The 17,245-nt window shown below is 39.9% G+C and overlaps 1 protein-coding gene across 1 annotated transcript; it reads left to right on the top strand.

The window, feature by feature from the left end:
- Positions 1-8,092: 8,092 nt before the first annotated feature.
- On the top strand, positions 8,093-8,679 carry LOC108312880 (40S ribosomal protein S10-like). Its single transcript, XM_037742937.1, has one exon. The coding sequence runs from the start codon at positions 8,138-8,140 to the stop codon at positions 8,630-8,632; it is 495 nt and encodes a 164-aa protein (XP_037598865.1). The 5' UTR covers positions 8,093-8,137; the 3' UTR covers positions 8,633-8,679.
- Positions 8,680-17,245: the final 8,566 nt, after the last annotated feature.

Genomic DNA, 17,245 nt, shown 5'->3' with positions numbered 1-17,245 from the left:
ATAATGTAATTTCAATGCCCACACATTTTCCTGTTGAATATGAAAACAGCCTCAAGAGCCACCCACTTTAAAAGGCAAACCCGGCCGGGCGCGGTGGCTCAAGCCTGTAATCCCAGCACTTTGGGAGGCCGAGGCGGGTGGATCACGAGGTCAAGAGATCGAGACCATCCTGGTCAACATGGTGAAACCCCGTCTCTACTAAAAATACAAAAAATTAGCTGGGCATGGTGGCGCATGTCTGTAGTCCCAGCTACTCAGGAGGCTGAGGCAGGAGAATTGCCTGAACCCAGGAGGCGGAGGTTGCGGTGAGCCGAGATCGCGCCATTGCACTCCAGCCTGGGTAACAAGAGCGAAACTCCGTTTCAAAAAAAAAAAAAAAAAAAGGCAAACCCTATGCCTGTCTTATTGAATGCAATGTGTCATCTGTCCCTACGCATATGGAACCAAATGAAGCCTGGCCTGGCTTTCATGCTGTAGTCTCTTGTCAGTTACTCTTTGCAAAACCATTTAACAGAATTAGTAGAGACAGTAAAATAGTTTTTAGTTGCTACATTAACAGAAACCACAAGTTTTATGGTTTTTTAATTTCTTTTTATTTAGAGACTGGGTCTCTCATTGTCACTCAGGCTGGTGCGCAATCACAGCTGAAGTGCAATCACAGGTCACTATAGCCTTGAACACCTAAGCTCAAGGAATCATCCCGTGTCAACCTCCTGAGTAGGTGGGATTAAAGATGCCTGCCACCAAGTCCCACTAATTTTTAATTTTCTTTTTAGGGAGATACTTTTTGTAGAGACTGAGTCTTCTTTGGTTTCCCAGATTTGTCTCCAACTCTGGCCTTCAGTGATCTCCCACTTTGACATTCCAATGTGCTGGGATTACAGGTGTGAGTGACCCTATTGGGCCAATTTTCTTTTTCTTTGTTTTTTGAGATGGAGCCTCACTCCAGTTGCCCAGGCTGGAGTGCAGTGGCATGATCTTGGCTTACTGCAACCTCCACCTCCCGGGTTTAAGCAGTTCTCTGCCTCAGCCTCCCGAGTAGCTGGGATTACAGGTGTGTGCCACCATCCCCAACTAATTTTTGTATTTTTAGTAGAGATGGGGTTTCACCATCTTGGTCAGCCTGGTCTTGAACTCCTGACCTCGTGATCCACCCGTCTCAGCCTCCCAAAGTGCTGGGATTACAGGTGTGAGCCACCATGGCTGGCTATTTTTATTTTTCATTTATTTTTTTGTTCAGCCTTGCAGAGACTCAAAAAATTGTCAATGCCAACTATATTTCTAGTCGTCATGGTGAAGTATTGGGAAAGGTTTTCAATTAGCAATACTCTCACCCTGGATAAACCTCATTGACTACAATCTGTAGTCACTGTGCAAAGCTTGGGTATTTCATTTTAAAAGTAAAAAAAGAGAAGTGTGACACTGGTTTCTGCTTTGAAAAACTCAGAGTTGCTGGGCATGGTGGCTCACGCCTGTAATCCTAGCACTCTGGGAGGCTGAGGTGGGCGGATCACCTGAGGTCGGGAGTTCAAGCCCAGCCTGACCAACACGGTGAAACCCCGTCTTTTAAAAAAAAAAAAAAAGAAAGAAAAGAAAAACTCAGTTATACATTTCAGATTTTCAGGAATATTTATTAACCCTAAACACAGTTAAGTAATTTAGAAACCCTTCCCTACAAGGATCAACCTTCAGCTTAGGCCGGGCGTGGTGGCTCATGCCTGTAATCCAAGCACTTTGGAGGCCAAGGCGGGCGGATCATGTGAGGTAGGGAGTTCAAGACTAGCCTGCCCAACAAGGTGAAACCCCATCTTAAAAAAATAAAAATCAAAAAAAATAAAAAAAATTAATCTTCAGCTCAAATTGTCAGAAAATGGCTGCAATTGAGGCTAACTCAAAGAACTCTACAGGGTAAGGGTAAAATACTGAGATTTGTTAACATGGGACTTGAGGCTTTCTTTTTTTAAATTTTCTTAATTTTTATTTTATTTGTTTATTTATTTAAAGACAGGGTTTCACCATGTTGGTCAGGCTGGTCTTGAACTCCTGACCTCAGGTGATCCGCCTGCCTCGGCCTCCCAAAGTGCTGAGATTACAGGCGTGAGCCACTGCGCCCGGCCGACTTAAGGCTTTCATTCTCACCAGAGTCTCAGAATCTAAAGTGGCCATTGCCTTGGAAGACTCTGAGGTAGCTGTGGCTCAATTTCAAGTTTTCCTCAGTTTAGAGCAACTGAAATGAAATTGACTTAATAATTCTCTAGCATATTAAATGCTAGTCATCCAAGCTACTCATGATAGGACCTATTCAAAGAGAGATATTACTAGACACCTAATTAAAGACAATATTTATTCTGTGAAAATTTTCTATATTTTTGTAAAGCTTGTCAATGACTGCCTTTTGGGGGGAAGGTAATTTAAAAATATTTGCAGAAAACCACCTTACATTCATGAATTTCAAATTTCAGTGAGACTGAAGCAATTTGGAAGTTAAAAGTAACTACATTCAGCATCCTGTCATCTATAATTAAATGTAAGTTAAAACTCCAACAGAGATTTTTGCCTGTTACATTACGTTCTATATATTTGAAATATCTTATGATTTGTAATTTTATAATTCATAATTTAAAAAAATGACTGCAGATATAAGAAATTATAAAATGATTGATGCTATTTCTTTCAGTTTAGAAGTTTTTTTCTTTTTCTTTCTTTTTTTTTTTGGAGACAGAGTTTCTATGCTCTTGTTGCCCAGGCTGGGGTACAATGGATGGTGTGATCTCGGCTCACTGCAACCTCTGCCTCCCAGGTTCAAGTGATTCTCCTGCTTCAGCCTCCTGAGTAGCTGGCAGCCACGTGCCACCATGCTCGGCTAATTTTTTGTATTTTTAGTAGTGACCAGGTTTCTCTATGTTGGTCAGGTTGGTCTCGAATTCCCAACTTCAGATGATTTGCCTGCTTGGGCCTCCCAAAGTGCTGGGATTACAGGAATGAGCCATTGCACCGGGTCCCAGTTTAGAGCTTTTAATCCTATATTTCTTCTCCATATTCATATCGTTAGTTTCTTCAGTCTGATTTCTCAATAGAATTTTCTAATTCATGACATGTTAAAAATATTCTTTCCTCTCATGTTTTGTTCAAAACTAAAGTTTCAACTCTGTCATTTTTTTTCACCCTTTATCTACAGTTGGAGTCAAAACAGATTAAATGGTATAAAGCTTCTATTAAATTCCTTCCATCCTTTCTCTTACATTTAGAACAGTTTGTCAGATTTTGTTTGCTAATGTGTGGTAACAAACACTTTTCTTTGTCATCTATACCTTGACACCTTATACCTTGCTCTCCTTTTAAAAAACAAGTGCCAAGTTAAATATTTCAATAGTAACTCTGGAATAATGTAGCAGACGTTTAACCCTTGTAATTAAAGAGTGTCATTGGAAATCATTAAAATTTCGGTTTAATTTTCATCTTTATTCTGGTTCTCACTTGTCTGAAGGACTTGCAGTATTTTATAATTAAAGGGTACAAGAACTGTAGGTGATTGTTATCTAAAACTCCAAACATGGCAAATGTGGGCATGAGGGTGCCACTTGGCATCTGACCAGTGATTTTTTAGTCAGCGTTATAACAAAGCTCTGCCTTTAAACTGATGATTCTACATGATAATTAGCTATTATGAGTGAGAGAAAAGGAGCTAAAGAATGTATTACAAGTTATACCTGATTAGAGAAAAATTTTACTATAGAAATATTTATATAAAAGTATTGTCAACTTGTAAGAAGGAAAAAGTCGTTCTAATAAAAAAGAAAATTAACAAATCAGAGGAATTCACAACTTTTTGTTTGTTTGCCAACTTCATGTTTGTTTTGGAAATGAGCTATTAAAAGAAAAAATATCAATCTTTCCATTTGTTATGAATCAGCCTAACACAGTACTAAGCACGTAGTTTGTGGTCACAAAGATAACATGATGATTACTTCAGGTTGTAGTCAGCATTTCATTTTTCATTTAAAATATATTTTGATCAGCCCTCCCAATTTGTGGCCAAATACAAGACGATCTTTAAAAAATAGGCACTGTTTTTAAAAGCCACAGTATATTAATGCTACAAATGTTTTCAAGAATTAGAAACATAAAAAAATGTCTTAAGATTTTCCAAAAATCTCAGGACTTCTGGGGAATTTCCAACCTTTGTAGGACATAAACTCTGTTGCCTCCCAAAATTTGGATAATCAATAAAAATATGCTCTATAGTGAAACAATATTTCAAGCAAAAATGAGGTAAGTAGAATTAGATGAGATATTTGCAAGAAAAATGTATCTGAAAAAATTCTTGCCATGTTAAATAAGATTTGCTGTTATGTTCATCCTTATATACTAAACAGTTTAAAAGATGGTACTTTAAACAAGTCTTGTGTCCTTTCTTGTTTATTTTAGTATCCCCCCAAAACCATAAATACAACCATATGTCAGGGAAAAGCTGTATAGAGGGTTTGGACATAGTGTTCTTACTTTTATTTTTACCATTCATTTCTATTTACAGCAAGCAATATGCATTTTTCATCAATGATCAAATTTTGAATATTTTTAGTTGCTTGTGGGCTAGAGATTTAAGGAATAGGATACTTTTCCTTTCATGCTTTTTAGTGACTGCAATGTCAAACATGAATTTGGTTAAAGTCTATCCAGTAATATATGCAGGGTTTTTTGTTTTTTGTTTTTTTTTTTTGAGATGAGTTTTGCTCTTGTTGCCCAGGCTGGAGTGCAACGGCTAGATCTCAGCTCACCAAAACCTCCGCCTCCCGGGCTTAAGCAATTCTCCTGCCTCCGCCTCCTGAGTAACTGGGATTATATGCATGTGCCACCACGCCTGGCTAATTTTGGATTTTTAGTGGACACGAGGCTTCTCCATGTTGATCAGGATGGTCTCGAGCTCCTGACCTCAGGTGATCCGCTTGCCTTGGCCTCCCAAAATGCTGGGATTACAGGCTTGAGCCACTGTGCCCAGCCTAATGTATACAGTTTTAATTTTAAATTTATGGTTCTAGGAATCTTTGAGGCTGGCAAAAGCACAGGTAAGCAGAAACTTATTCGAGAAAACGTTTGTCATTTATTTACTATATGATCTTGAATAAGATGCATAACCTTTGATGTTCAGTCTCCAAACTATAAACAAAAATAAAAATTCATTCCTGCAAAGTTGTTGTGATGATTTAATGAGGTATGAGTAAAGCGCATAGGACGTGTGGTAAGTCCTTGATAAATGAGAGGCATTAGCTAATGGTTACAATTTCTCTCAAAGGAAATGAACAAAGGGAAAAGGAGTGCTGCCAGGAAAAAAAACAATCCAGTACGTAGTCAAATTCTGAATGTCAAAACGTTACCTCGGAATTTTCTACTTCTACAAAGTGTTAATAAGTAAAACAAGGATATGTCGATTTGTGTAATCACAAGGCCACTGGAAAACAAGTCTTGGTGTCTTACACTATGTTAAATGTAGTATGTGAGGACTAGAAATTTACAGTGTAAGTATAAAAGGTAAAAAAGGGGAGAAGAACTTTTTCTTTTTTTGAGACACAGTCTTGCTGTCTCCCAGGCTGGAGTGCAATGGTGCTATCTCAGCTCACTGCAATCTCCGCCTCCCGAGTTCAAGTGATTCTTCTGCCTCAGCCTCCTGAGTAGCTGGGATTACTGGCACACACCTCAATACCTGGCTAAATTTTGTATTTTTGGTAGAGATGGGGGTTTCACCATGTTGATCAGGCTGATCTCGAACTCCCGACCTCATGACCTGCCCGGCTCGGACTCCCAAAGTGCTGGAATTACAGGCATGAATCAGCACACCCAGCTGGGTGAGAAGAACTTTCCTTTTTTTTTTTTTTTTTCAGAGACAGAGTCTTATACTGTCACCTAGGCTGGAGTTCAGTGGCTCAAGGCACAATCACAGTCTGAATTCCTGGGCTCAAGCCATCTTCCCGCCTCTTGAGTAGCTAAGACTGCAGGTGCACACACCTGGCTAATTTTTCTTATCTTTAATTTTTTTATAGAGACAGAATCTTGCTATGTTGCCCAGGCTGCTCTGAAACTCCTGGCCTCAAGAGATTCTCTCGAGTAGGGGATTATAGGCAGAGGCTACCATGCGCAGCCAAAAAGAACTTCAAATAAATGTAGTTCCTACAATAGAGAGGCATGTATAGTAAGTCACCTTCAGAATTCTGAGGATTTGATGAATAAAAAAATCAACACATGAAAAAGGTTAGAATGTGTCTGCACCATAAAGTAGCTAGAAGTTTTATTATTCCTATTGTTATTTAGAGACAGGGTGTTGCTATGCTGGAGTGCAGCAGTGGCTATTCACAGGTGTAATCATAGTGCACTACAGCTTTGAACTCGTGGGGCTCAAGCTGTTCTCCTGCCTTAGCCTCTTGAGTAGCTGAGTCTACAGGTGTATGCCACTGGATCCGGCTAGAAGAAATATTATTAACATATCAAGGAAAAGCATAGAGAAGGGAAATAAAATTAATTTCATTAGAAATCTCTAACAGCTCCCTTTGTCTTTATGAAATGATGACTGCACTCCTTCAGTAGGCCTCGAAGATGTTACATTCGCTGGATCCTAGCTTTTTTGCAGTCTCATCCATCATCATTCACAGCTCTCTGAGCTTTAGCTGTTGTAGAGGTTTTCCAGTATCTGAAAAGCTCTGAGTTTCTTCCTACCTGTGGTCCTTGCACACTGCCCAAATCACATATTCCTCCATGTTCACCTAACTAACTTCTGTTCTTCAATTCCCAGTTAAATCTTGCTTCCTCCTACATTCTTTCTTGGATTCCCTGGGCTACCCATGTGACGCTGCCATGGCATCTTGGTCTCCTTCTATCGCTGTGTGGACTGAATTCTTCAGTGTATTTTATTTACCTAGTACATTATACTCACAATGAAAACAGAAGCCATTTCTGTCTTACTCTCTGCTGTGTGTGCAGAGTCTGTGTGCAGTGTAGTACTAACAATACCTAGCAATTGTCACCTACTAATTAATAAATGCAGTTGAAGTAGGTACAACTCTTTTTTTTGTCAGATATATCCCTATTAAGGAAATAAATGGGTTGAAATTAGCCATTCACATCATCAAAATTCTTCCCTCTTTTTCTGTGTTTCCCAAACTACCTCATTAGTATGTTAGTGTTTGCTTTTCTTTTCTTTGAGATGCAGTTTTGCTCTTGTGGCCCAGGCTGGAGTGCAATGGCGCAATCTCGGCTCACTGCAACCTCCACCTCCCGGGTTCAAGTGATTCTCCTTCCTCAGCCTCCTGAGTAGCTGGGATTACAGGCATGTGCCACCATGCTCGGCTAATTTAGTATTTGTAGTAGAGACGGGGTTTCTCAATGTTGGTCAGGCTAGTCTTGAACTCCTGACCTCAGGTGATAAACTCACTTCGGCCTCTCAAAGTGCTGGGATTACAGGCGTGAGCCACCATTACCTCAGTTTTCCTTTCATGTGCAACAGCCCTGAGACATAATTACTGATATCTTCCCTTGATGAGTAAACTGAGGGTAAGTAACTTACCCAAAGTGATCCAGTCAAGGTCTGCATACTCTTAACTACTCCACTATTCCAAATGACCTTATTATAGTAGGGACTAGGGCGATTAAAGAATGTGAGGCTCAACCGGGTGCGGTGGCTCACGCCTGTAATCCAAGCACTTTGGAGGCCAAGGCGGGTGGATCACCTGAGGTTGGTAGTTCAAGACCAGCCTGATCAACATGGTGAAACCCTGTCTTAAAAAAAAAAAAAAAAAAAGAATGTGAGGCTCTGCCTGGTGTGTTGGCTCACGCCTGTAATCCCAGCCCTTTGGGAGGCCGAGGCGGGCAAAGGTCAGGAGTTTGAGAGCAGCCTGACCAACATGGGGAAAACCCATCTCTACTAAAAATACAAAAATTAGCTGGTTGTGGTAGCCTGTACCTGTAATCTCAGCTACTCAGGAAACTGAGGAAGGAAAATCGCTTGAATTCGGGAGGCTGGGGTTGCAGTGAGCCGAGATTACGCCATTGCACTCCAGCCTGGGTGACAGAGCGAGACTCTGTCTGCAGGAAAAAAAAAAAAAGAGTTTCCTTTCCAGCTCCGGCCCCGGTCCCTACAGCCGCCGCGATGTTGATGCCTAAGAAGAGCCCGATTGCCATTTATGAGCTCCTTTTTAAGGAGGGAGTCATGGTGGCCAAGAAGGATGTCCACATGCCTAAGCACCCGGAGCTGGCAGACAAGAACGTGCCCAACCTTCATGTCACGAAGGCCATGCAGTCTCTCAAGTCCCGAAGCTACGTGAAGGAACAGTTTGCCTGGAGACATTTCTACTGGTACCGTACCAATGAGGGTATCCAGTATCTCTGTGATTACCTCCATCTGCCCCCAGAGATCGTGCCTGCCACCGCAGCCGTCCAGAGACAGGCAGGCCTCGCTCGACCTAAAGGTCTGGAAGGTGAGCGACCTGCAAGACTCACGAGAGGGGAAGCCGACAGAGATACCTACAGACGGAGTGCTGTGCCACCTGGTGCCGACAAGAAAGCCGAGGCGGGGGCTGGGTCAGCAACCGAAATCCAGCTTAGAGGCGGATTTGGTCCTGGACGTGGTCAGCCACCTCAGTAAAATTGGAGAGGATTATTTTGCATTGAATAAACTTACAGCTAAAAAAATAAAGTTAAAAAATAAAAAAAATGAGGCTCTGGTACAGTACTCACATCTATTTCTATTGTAAATGTATGCAGTGGTTTCTTAGTTTTCATATTTGACTCATATTTGGAGACAATATAAGGTATGCCTTCCAGAAATAGGCCTTTTCTTGGTAAGTTGACATTTCACCTGCAAAGTTTGGACCCATACCCTGGCCTGCAGTGATTTTTACTAAGGCAATGCTGGGATGTTACACCCTGTTTGAATAGGCAAGGTAAACTCTAAGGAATTTCCCTGCATCTAAATGGTGACAGTGGCTGCAAATTCTCTTTCCTGTTTTTCTTCCTTCCCTCTTGTTTTTTCTTCTTTCCCTTATTGCTCTCCTTCCCACTCTTCCTCTTTCTTTTCTATTCCACCTCCTGCCTTACTTGTAAAAGCAAATCCTCTTATCACAAAAATGCAAACAAAAGCTGGGTGCGGTGGTTCAGGCCTGTAATCCAGAGAACGTTGGGAGGCCAAGGCCAGCGATCATGAGGTCAGGAGATCCAGGCCATCCAGGCTAACACAGTGAAACCGCATCTCTACTAAAAATAAAAAAAACTAGCTGGGCGTGGTGGCACGTGCCTGTAGTTCAAGTTATTCTGAAGGCTGAGGCAGGAGAATCCCTTGAACCTGGGAGGTGGAGATTGCAGTGAGCCAAGATTGCGCCATTGCACTCCAGCCTGGCGACAGAGCAAGACTCTGTCTAAAAAAAAAAAAAAATGCAAACAAAATTAGAGGTATGTAAAAAGCAAAGACCCTTTTCAATTCTCTCCCTAAACATAACCAGATTATACATAGATATATCTATAGTTTGTAAATTAATTTATTTATAATAATCTTTCATGTTAAAATATATGGGCCTTACAAATGGGATTCCATTTGTAATCTCAGCACTTTGGGAGACTGAGTTGGGAGGATTGCTTGAGCCCAGGAGTGTGAGACCAGCCTGGGCAACATATTGAGATACTATTTCTATAAATTAAAAAAATAAATTAATAAAAAAATAAAAATATATGGCAGGGCACGGTGGCTCATGCCTGTTATCCCAGCACTTTGGGAGGCCGAGGAAGGCAGATCACAAGGTTAGGAGTTCAAGACCAGCCTGACCAATATGATGAAAGCCCCTCTCTACTAAACATACAAAAATTAGTGGGGTATGGTGGCACGAGCCTGTAGTCCCAGCTACTCAGGAGGCTGAGGCAGGAGAATTGCTTAAACCTGGGAGGCCAATGTTGCAGTGAGCCAAGATTGAGCCACTACACTCCAGCCTGCGCAATAAAGTGAGACCCTATCTCAAATAAATAAATAAATAAGGAACTACCTAATTTTTTTTTTTTTTTTTTAGACAGAGTCTTGCTCTGTTTCCCAGACTGGATTGCGGTGGTGAGATCCCGGCTTACTGCAACCTCCACCTCCCAGCTTCAAGCCATTCTCCTGCCTCAGCCTCTTGAGTAGCTGGGATTACAGGCATGTGCCACCACACCAAGCTAATTTTTGTATTTTTAGTAGAGAGGGGGTTTCACCATGTTGGTCAGGCTGATCTCGAACTCCTGACCTCGTGAGCCGCCTGCCTCGGCCTCCCAAAGTGCTGGGATTACATGTGTGAACCACCGCGCCCGGCTGGAAATACCTCATTTTTAATGGCTGCATAATATGCCACAGGGTGATTATTCTGTTCTAAACTTATATGTCACTGCACTCTGTAAACAGCATGTGGCTATTTAATATATTGACATTATGTTTGGCTCATGATAGAAAAAGTCATGAATATGATGGCAGTTATTTGTTCAGAATAATATGAAATTTTGTCTTTCATGATTTCTAAGAATTCTATTAAGAGAAAATTAAGAGTTTAGTCAGAGACCCCTAATTCACCTACACTCAGCAATGCCTATTCACTTTCTGCCTAACTACCTGCTTGATACAAAGGGTTGTCATTTAAGGACTAGATAAATTTTAATATGACAAATCATATTAGCATGAACATCAAGAAATAGCTCGGGTAGCCTAACTTCTATTTTATTCTTCCCTAATATATACAATCATTCAATTTGTGAATATAGTGTATAATATATATATATATATATATATATATATATATATATATATATTCTTTTTCTTTTTTCTTTTTTTTGACAAGGGTCTCACTCTATTGCCCAAGGAGAAGTGCAGTGTGTGATCTCAGCTCAATGAAGCCTCAACATCCTAGGCTTAAGCGATCCTCCCACTTGAGCCCCCAAGAAGCTAGGACTGCAGGTGTGCACCACTTCACCTAGCCAATTTTTAAGGTCTTTTTTAGAAGCAGGGTCTCACTATATTATCCAGGCTGGCTTCAAATCCCTGGGCTCAAGTGATCGTCCCACCTCAGCCTTTCACAGTGCTGAAATTACAGGTGTGAGTTATAATATAATGCCCAGTCAGCATATACTTTTTCTTTTAAAAAATTCTTTTCTGGGAATGGGTGGGAGTAGGGAAGGGTAGGAGGGAGGAATCGCATCAGCATATAACTTTTAAGTAATAAATATTTAGCATAGAAAATTTCAAAAAAACTTAAATGTTAACAAAAGACAAAAAGAAAAGAAAACCTTTAATTTCAAAATCCAAAGGAAAGAATGACTATACAGTTTTTGTTTCAATATTCTTGAATCTATGAATTGTTTTGCCTTTAAATTGAAAATATTAGTGACAGTTTTTATATGAAAATCAACATCCTTCTTTTATTTAGACTTAACCTTAATAATATAACTACTTTTGCATTAACATAAGCAATTTATTTATTTATTTATTTATTGACAGAGTCTTTCTCTATTGCTCAGGCTGGAGTGCAGTGGCACAGTCTCGGCTCACTGCAAACTTTGCCTCCCGGGTTCAAGTTATTCTCCTGCCTCAGCCTCCCAAGTAGCTGGGATTACAGGTGTGTGCTACTATGCCCAGCAAATTTTTGTATTTTAGTAGAGACAAGATTTCTCCATGTTTGCCAGGCTGGTCTCAAATTTCTGACTTCAAGTAATCTGCCCACGTCGGCCTCCCAAAGTTCTGGGATTACAGGTGTGATGCACCATGCCTGGCCAAAATAAGCACTTTAAAAAATGTCATTAGGCAGCTGGAGCAACAAAGCAAGATCCTGACTCTACAGAAAAAAAGAAAAATTAGCCAGGTGCGGGGGCATGCCTGTAGTACCAGCTACTTAGGAGGCTGTGGCAGGAGGATCCCTTGAGCCCAGGGGTTCAAGGTTGCAATGAGCTTTGAACATGCCATTGTACTCCAGCCAGGGTGACAGAATAAGATCCCCATCTCAAGAAAATAAATAAGTTAAAATGTCTTTGGGCATCTGTGCTAGTATTTATCCAATCATTCTATTGTTAAACATTTAGTTTGCTTTGAATTTTTTGCTATTATAGGTAACACTTGATGAACAACTTTGTTCTTTTTTTTTTTTTCTTTTAATAATAGAGACGGGGTTTCACCATGTTGGCCAGACTGGTCTCAAACTTCTGACCTGAGGTCATCTGCCCGCCTTGGCCTTCCAAAGTGCTGGGTTTACAGGCATGAGCCACCGTGCCCAGCCTGTTCATTTTTTTAATTTAATTTTTTTAGGATAAATTCTAAGAATTAGAATTAAAGTTTTGACCAGTTTAAAGACTCTTTGAACCTAACAAGAATTATATCTGGTACTTAAAAAAAAATTCCTGTTTTGTATGTGAAAACTTTTTTTTTTTTTTTTAAGATGGGTTTCACCATGTTGGCCAGGCTGGTCTTGAACTCCTGACCTCAGGTGATCCACCCACCTCGGCCTCCCAAAGTGCTAGGATTACAGGCATGAGCCACCATGCCCGGCCGAAAACTTTCATATTTAAATTTACATTTCTTTAATTAATAGTTATATTAATAATATATATATATATAGACATATATGTGCTATTTTTCTCACTTAAAATGACTATGACCACTGCCTTTTATTCTTTTGTGGGGTTGGTGATTTTATGAGCTCTTTTTTTCTTTATAATAAAAAGGTTAACTGTTTGTTTTTCGCTATGACTCTTCTTCTAGCTTATTATATGGTTTTAAATTTTAAAACATTTGTGTTTCTGATAAGAATTTTCTCAAATTTCTGCAGCCAAAATTCTTGATCTTTACTTTCAAAATTACAAGGTGTCATCTTTCTTTCACCCAGGGATTTGATATTTAACCACAATATTTTAGCTGTGCATTATACGCTTTTGTTTTTATTTTACATTTGACTTTTTGTTACCTCTGTGTATTCGGCGTACAGTGTGGTTGACGAATTGCCTCAAAACTCTTTTCTTTTTTTTTTTTTTTTGAGATGGAATTTCTCTCTTGTAGCCCAGGCTGGAGTACAGTAGAGTAATCTCGGCTTACTGCAACCTCTGCCTCCCAGGTTGAAGCGATTCTCCTGTCCCAGCCTCCCGAGTAGCCGGGATTACAGGCGCACGCCTCCACGCATGGCTAATTTTTGTATTTTTAGTAGAAACAGGGTTTCACCATGTTAGCCAGGCTGGTCTCAACTGCCTGACCTCAGGTGATCTGCCCACCTCGGCCTCCCAAAGCGCTGGGATTACAGGCATGAGCCACTGCGCTCGGCTGATTCTTTTCTTTTCAACAATAGTTCTTCATTAAGATGAAAACTACCCTGGTAAGTCCTATGGTGAAATCTTCTGCCTGCAACGGATGCTAATCCAACGATGAGTAACATATGTACTAAGTTGTCAGGCTCCAAGAGCAAGGGAAGGGTGAAGTCAGTGTGGTGTACATGAGGCAGATCGCCACCTGGGAAGGTGAAGAGGGGATTGTGCAAGGAGGTGAGTACAGCATGTGCTCACAAAATGGTCAGCTGTGGGATGGGAAAGGTCAGCTCCGAAAGTATGGTGCTTGGAGCCAGCCTCAGCTGTCGGATGATAGAGTCCAGCCAGATGCAGCAGTTTTCAAACCAAGTTCTATGGAGGCGTTTTAGGGGCTTTCCTGGGAAAGCGTGAAGAGCTGGAAGAGGTTTATAGCCCTCTCCTCTCTTTTCACCAGAAATATAACTGCTTTTTCTTTCTGTTTCAACATGAGATTTTATCTGAAAAAATGATTTCAGTGTTTTTGTAATAAAGTATTTATTGCAGACATTTTTAAGTAAATGAAAGTAGCAAGAATAATACATTATCATCCTTCACAAATGCTAATTTTGCCTTCTTTATTTCATCTCTCTCCCTCTATTTTTTAAATATTATTTTCACCCAGGGATTTCATATTAACAACAGAAGGGCAGCATAGCAGAGAAGGGGCTGCCTGCCTGTTCTTTTTATTTAATCTAGGATATTTTAAAGCAAATCCCAGATATCTAGCCATTTCACTTGTAAATAATCCAGTATGTTTCTTTGCCTGAAAAAAAATCTTGTTTCTAAAAATACAATTTTTATGACTTTATCTCACCTAACAAAATTTACAATAATAACTATTATTAATAATTCCTAGCCCAGGCATCGTGGCTCATGCCTGTAATCCCAGCACTTTGGGAGGTCAAGATGGGAGAATAGCTTAAGCCCAGGAATTCAAGGTCAGCCTGGGCAACATAGTGAGACTGTCTCTCCAAAAAGTTAAAAAATTAGCTAGGTGTGGGGATGAGTACCTATGGTCCCAGCTCCTCGGGAGGCTAAGGTGGGAGGATTGCTCAGCCTGGGAGGTTGAGGCTGCAGTGAGCTATAACTCACTGTACTCCAGCCTGGGCAATGAAGTTTTTGTTTTTAAAAAGGTTTTGTTTGTTTGCTTTCTTTTTAAACAAAAACGAAAACAAACAATTTCTTAATATCACCTAAGTCTATATTCAGATTTTTCTGATAGCTCAGGAGTATCTTTTTATAATGGATTTGTTTGTCTCTGAGACCAAAGTCCGTATGTTGCATTTTGTTGTGTCTTTTGGTCTCTTCGTTAGTCTTCTCCAACCCTTTCTACGACATTGATTTGTTTTTTAGCCAACACAGTTTTTTGAATTGTCTATCTCTTTCTCATTGATTTGTGATACTTCCTATATTATAATTTACAAATAATAGAGTCAGTTCTGATCCATCAAATCTGTTCCATTGAGCTGTGTCTAGTATTATGTTATAATGGCCTCATAAAAGTGATTTTATTTTTAGTAGAGACAGGGGTGACAAAGTGAGACTCCATCTCAAAAAATAAGTTATTTTAATTTCAGAGTAGGTTTTATTATTTAGAAGGGAAGAGGAGGTTTCAATATTTACTATCTAGATAGGTTTATTATCTAGAAGGGCATCAATCTACCATTTTAACATCAGTTTTTAAAAATGTTCTTATTTGTTTCTTCTAGATGCTACCTTAGGTTCTTTTCACTTTCTAAGAAGAAAAATAATGTTCCTAAATTCAAATTTTGGGGTCACAGGCTCTCATGACACATAAAAGAATTAGGCAAATCAGTTATTTCTTGAGTAATGTATTATTTTCCTGCCTTCTCCACATCAAAATTTCTAAAAACAAATGTAGACACCAAATTTACTCAATACTTTCATTTATGTCAAAAGTTAATTCAAGGAAAGAAATTATAGTAAACCACTGGGACATAATGCAAAACAAAATAAATGCTGTGAAGGAGAATTGCACTTCTGTGATTTGAGCAACAGATGAGAACACTTTCTTCTGCTGGCTTTTGAATTGAATCCAGGGGAAAAGTCAGAAGATGTGAAGCTAGAGATAAAAATGCTTATGAAATCAAGGTAAGAGTTCAAAAATATTTTATTGATTTAGAAATCTTGATCAAGAAGGAACAGAATAGGAAGGAAAGGTGAGGAGTTATTCTTATGCATTTTCATTCATGCCATAAAAAACTTGAGATCCAGCCCCATTGCAGAAAGAACTTGAGATGGCCAATTATTTTAGTTTAATGCTCTACTTTGACATGCTAAGTTGATTCATTGCAATTTGTACATACTGTGTGGGTGAAATCTCTAGCTTTTGCAAGTTGCTTGTTTACAGTAAGAGGTATGAGAGGTTTTGACACCTCAGGTAACTGATTTCTTAACTCAGAGTAGAACACTGTGTATCAAGGTGAAAAGGAAGTTAAAGGCAAATTAGCTGGATTTTCTGGGGTTACTGAAACGTGGGAGTACAAGGTATAGGCCTCAAAAAACACAACTAACCATCTTCTACTGGAAAACATCTTGCATGTTAGGTCAACTGAATGACGAAGACTAACATAGGACATCAGATCATTAGATACATTCTGGAGTTATTTTTCTAATTTGTTTTTTATTTTTATTATTTAAATTTTTTTTCCTAACACAAAGAAATAATAAGAGAGAAAAAAAAGAAAAATAATAATTTTTGTAGAGAGGGAGTGTCGCTGTGTTGTCCAGTTGGTCTCAAACTTCTGGCCTCAAGCCATCCTCCTTGGCCTCCCAAAGTACTGGGATTGCAGGTGTGCACCACCATGCTTGGTTGGAGTTGTCCTTGCAGCATAGAGAGAGAACTTGATGGATATATCAGAAAAACTAGCACCATCATTTTGTTCAGTTGCTGATAAAGGCTTGTGTTTTCTCACACTTTACAAAAGTATTCACAGCTCTCAGTTCACAAATGTCCAGATACAAATATCTTCTGCATGGGATGTCTGATTGCACACCATCTTCTCAGGCCACCCATTGTCCCAGAACCAAAGATCTGGAGGATGGGACCTCCCGACATCTTGGTGGGAAGTGGTGGAGCTGGTTAGGCCCTGTCTCTTTTCTTACAACTCTTTTCTTCCTCCTAATTTTCTTGTATTCTCTTTTTAACAATGCTACTGATTTTTTTTCAGACATAATTCCACTTTGCAATTTAACTGTTAACCCTCTACTTAAGAATTACCTCTGTATCGGTATGCCTGTAATCCTAGCACTTTGGGAGGCCAAGGTGGGTGGATCACCTGAGGTCAGGAGTTCAAGACCAGCCTGGCCATCGTGGTGAAACCCCATCTTAAAAAAAAATAATAATAAAGTAAAAAATTAAAAAATTAAAAAAAAGAATTGCCCCTGTACATTTGATAGACTGAGGTGCCGGTCCAGACAGGGGTCACAATGTCAAAAGAACAAAGGAGATTTCTGGGAAATAAATTGTTCTAAGGGTGCTAGCATAGCCCTGAAAATGTCAGGCTCTGTCAACACCATGTGTTTGCATACGTTGCCCACACTGTCTGCAACACATTTCTTCAGGTAGGCAACCCTTTCTCGTCTTTCAAGTCTCACTTGGTTATACACCTTTTCTAGATCGTTCCTGCCATCTACCCTATGTTTCTATAATCATCTGTAATTCTCTCTGCCATAGCATTTATTATACTATATTTTAATTGTTTTGTTTGTTTTTGAGACAGCGTCTCTCTCTGTGGTCCAGGCTGGAGTGCAGTGGTGCAATGTTGGCTTACTGCAACCTGCACCTCCCGGGTTCAAATGATTCACCTGCCTCACAGCCTCCTGAGTAGCCGGGATTACAGGTGCCTGCCACTGCAGGCCAGCTAATTTTTTTTTTTTTCATATTTTCAGTAGAGACGGGGTT

This window comes from Cebus imitator, unplaced genomic scaffold (assembly GCF_001604975.1).
Source record: "Cebus imitator isolate Cc_AM_T3 unplaced genomic scaffold, Cebus_imitator-1.0 Scaffold130, whole genome shotgun sequence".
NCBI lineage: Eukaryota > Metazoa > Chordata > Mammalia > Primates > Cebidae > Cebus > Cebus imitator.
Note: the sequence above shows the minus strand (reverse complement) of the source record. Positions and strands in the feature narration are given on the sequence as shown.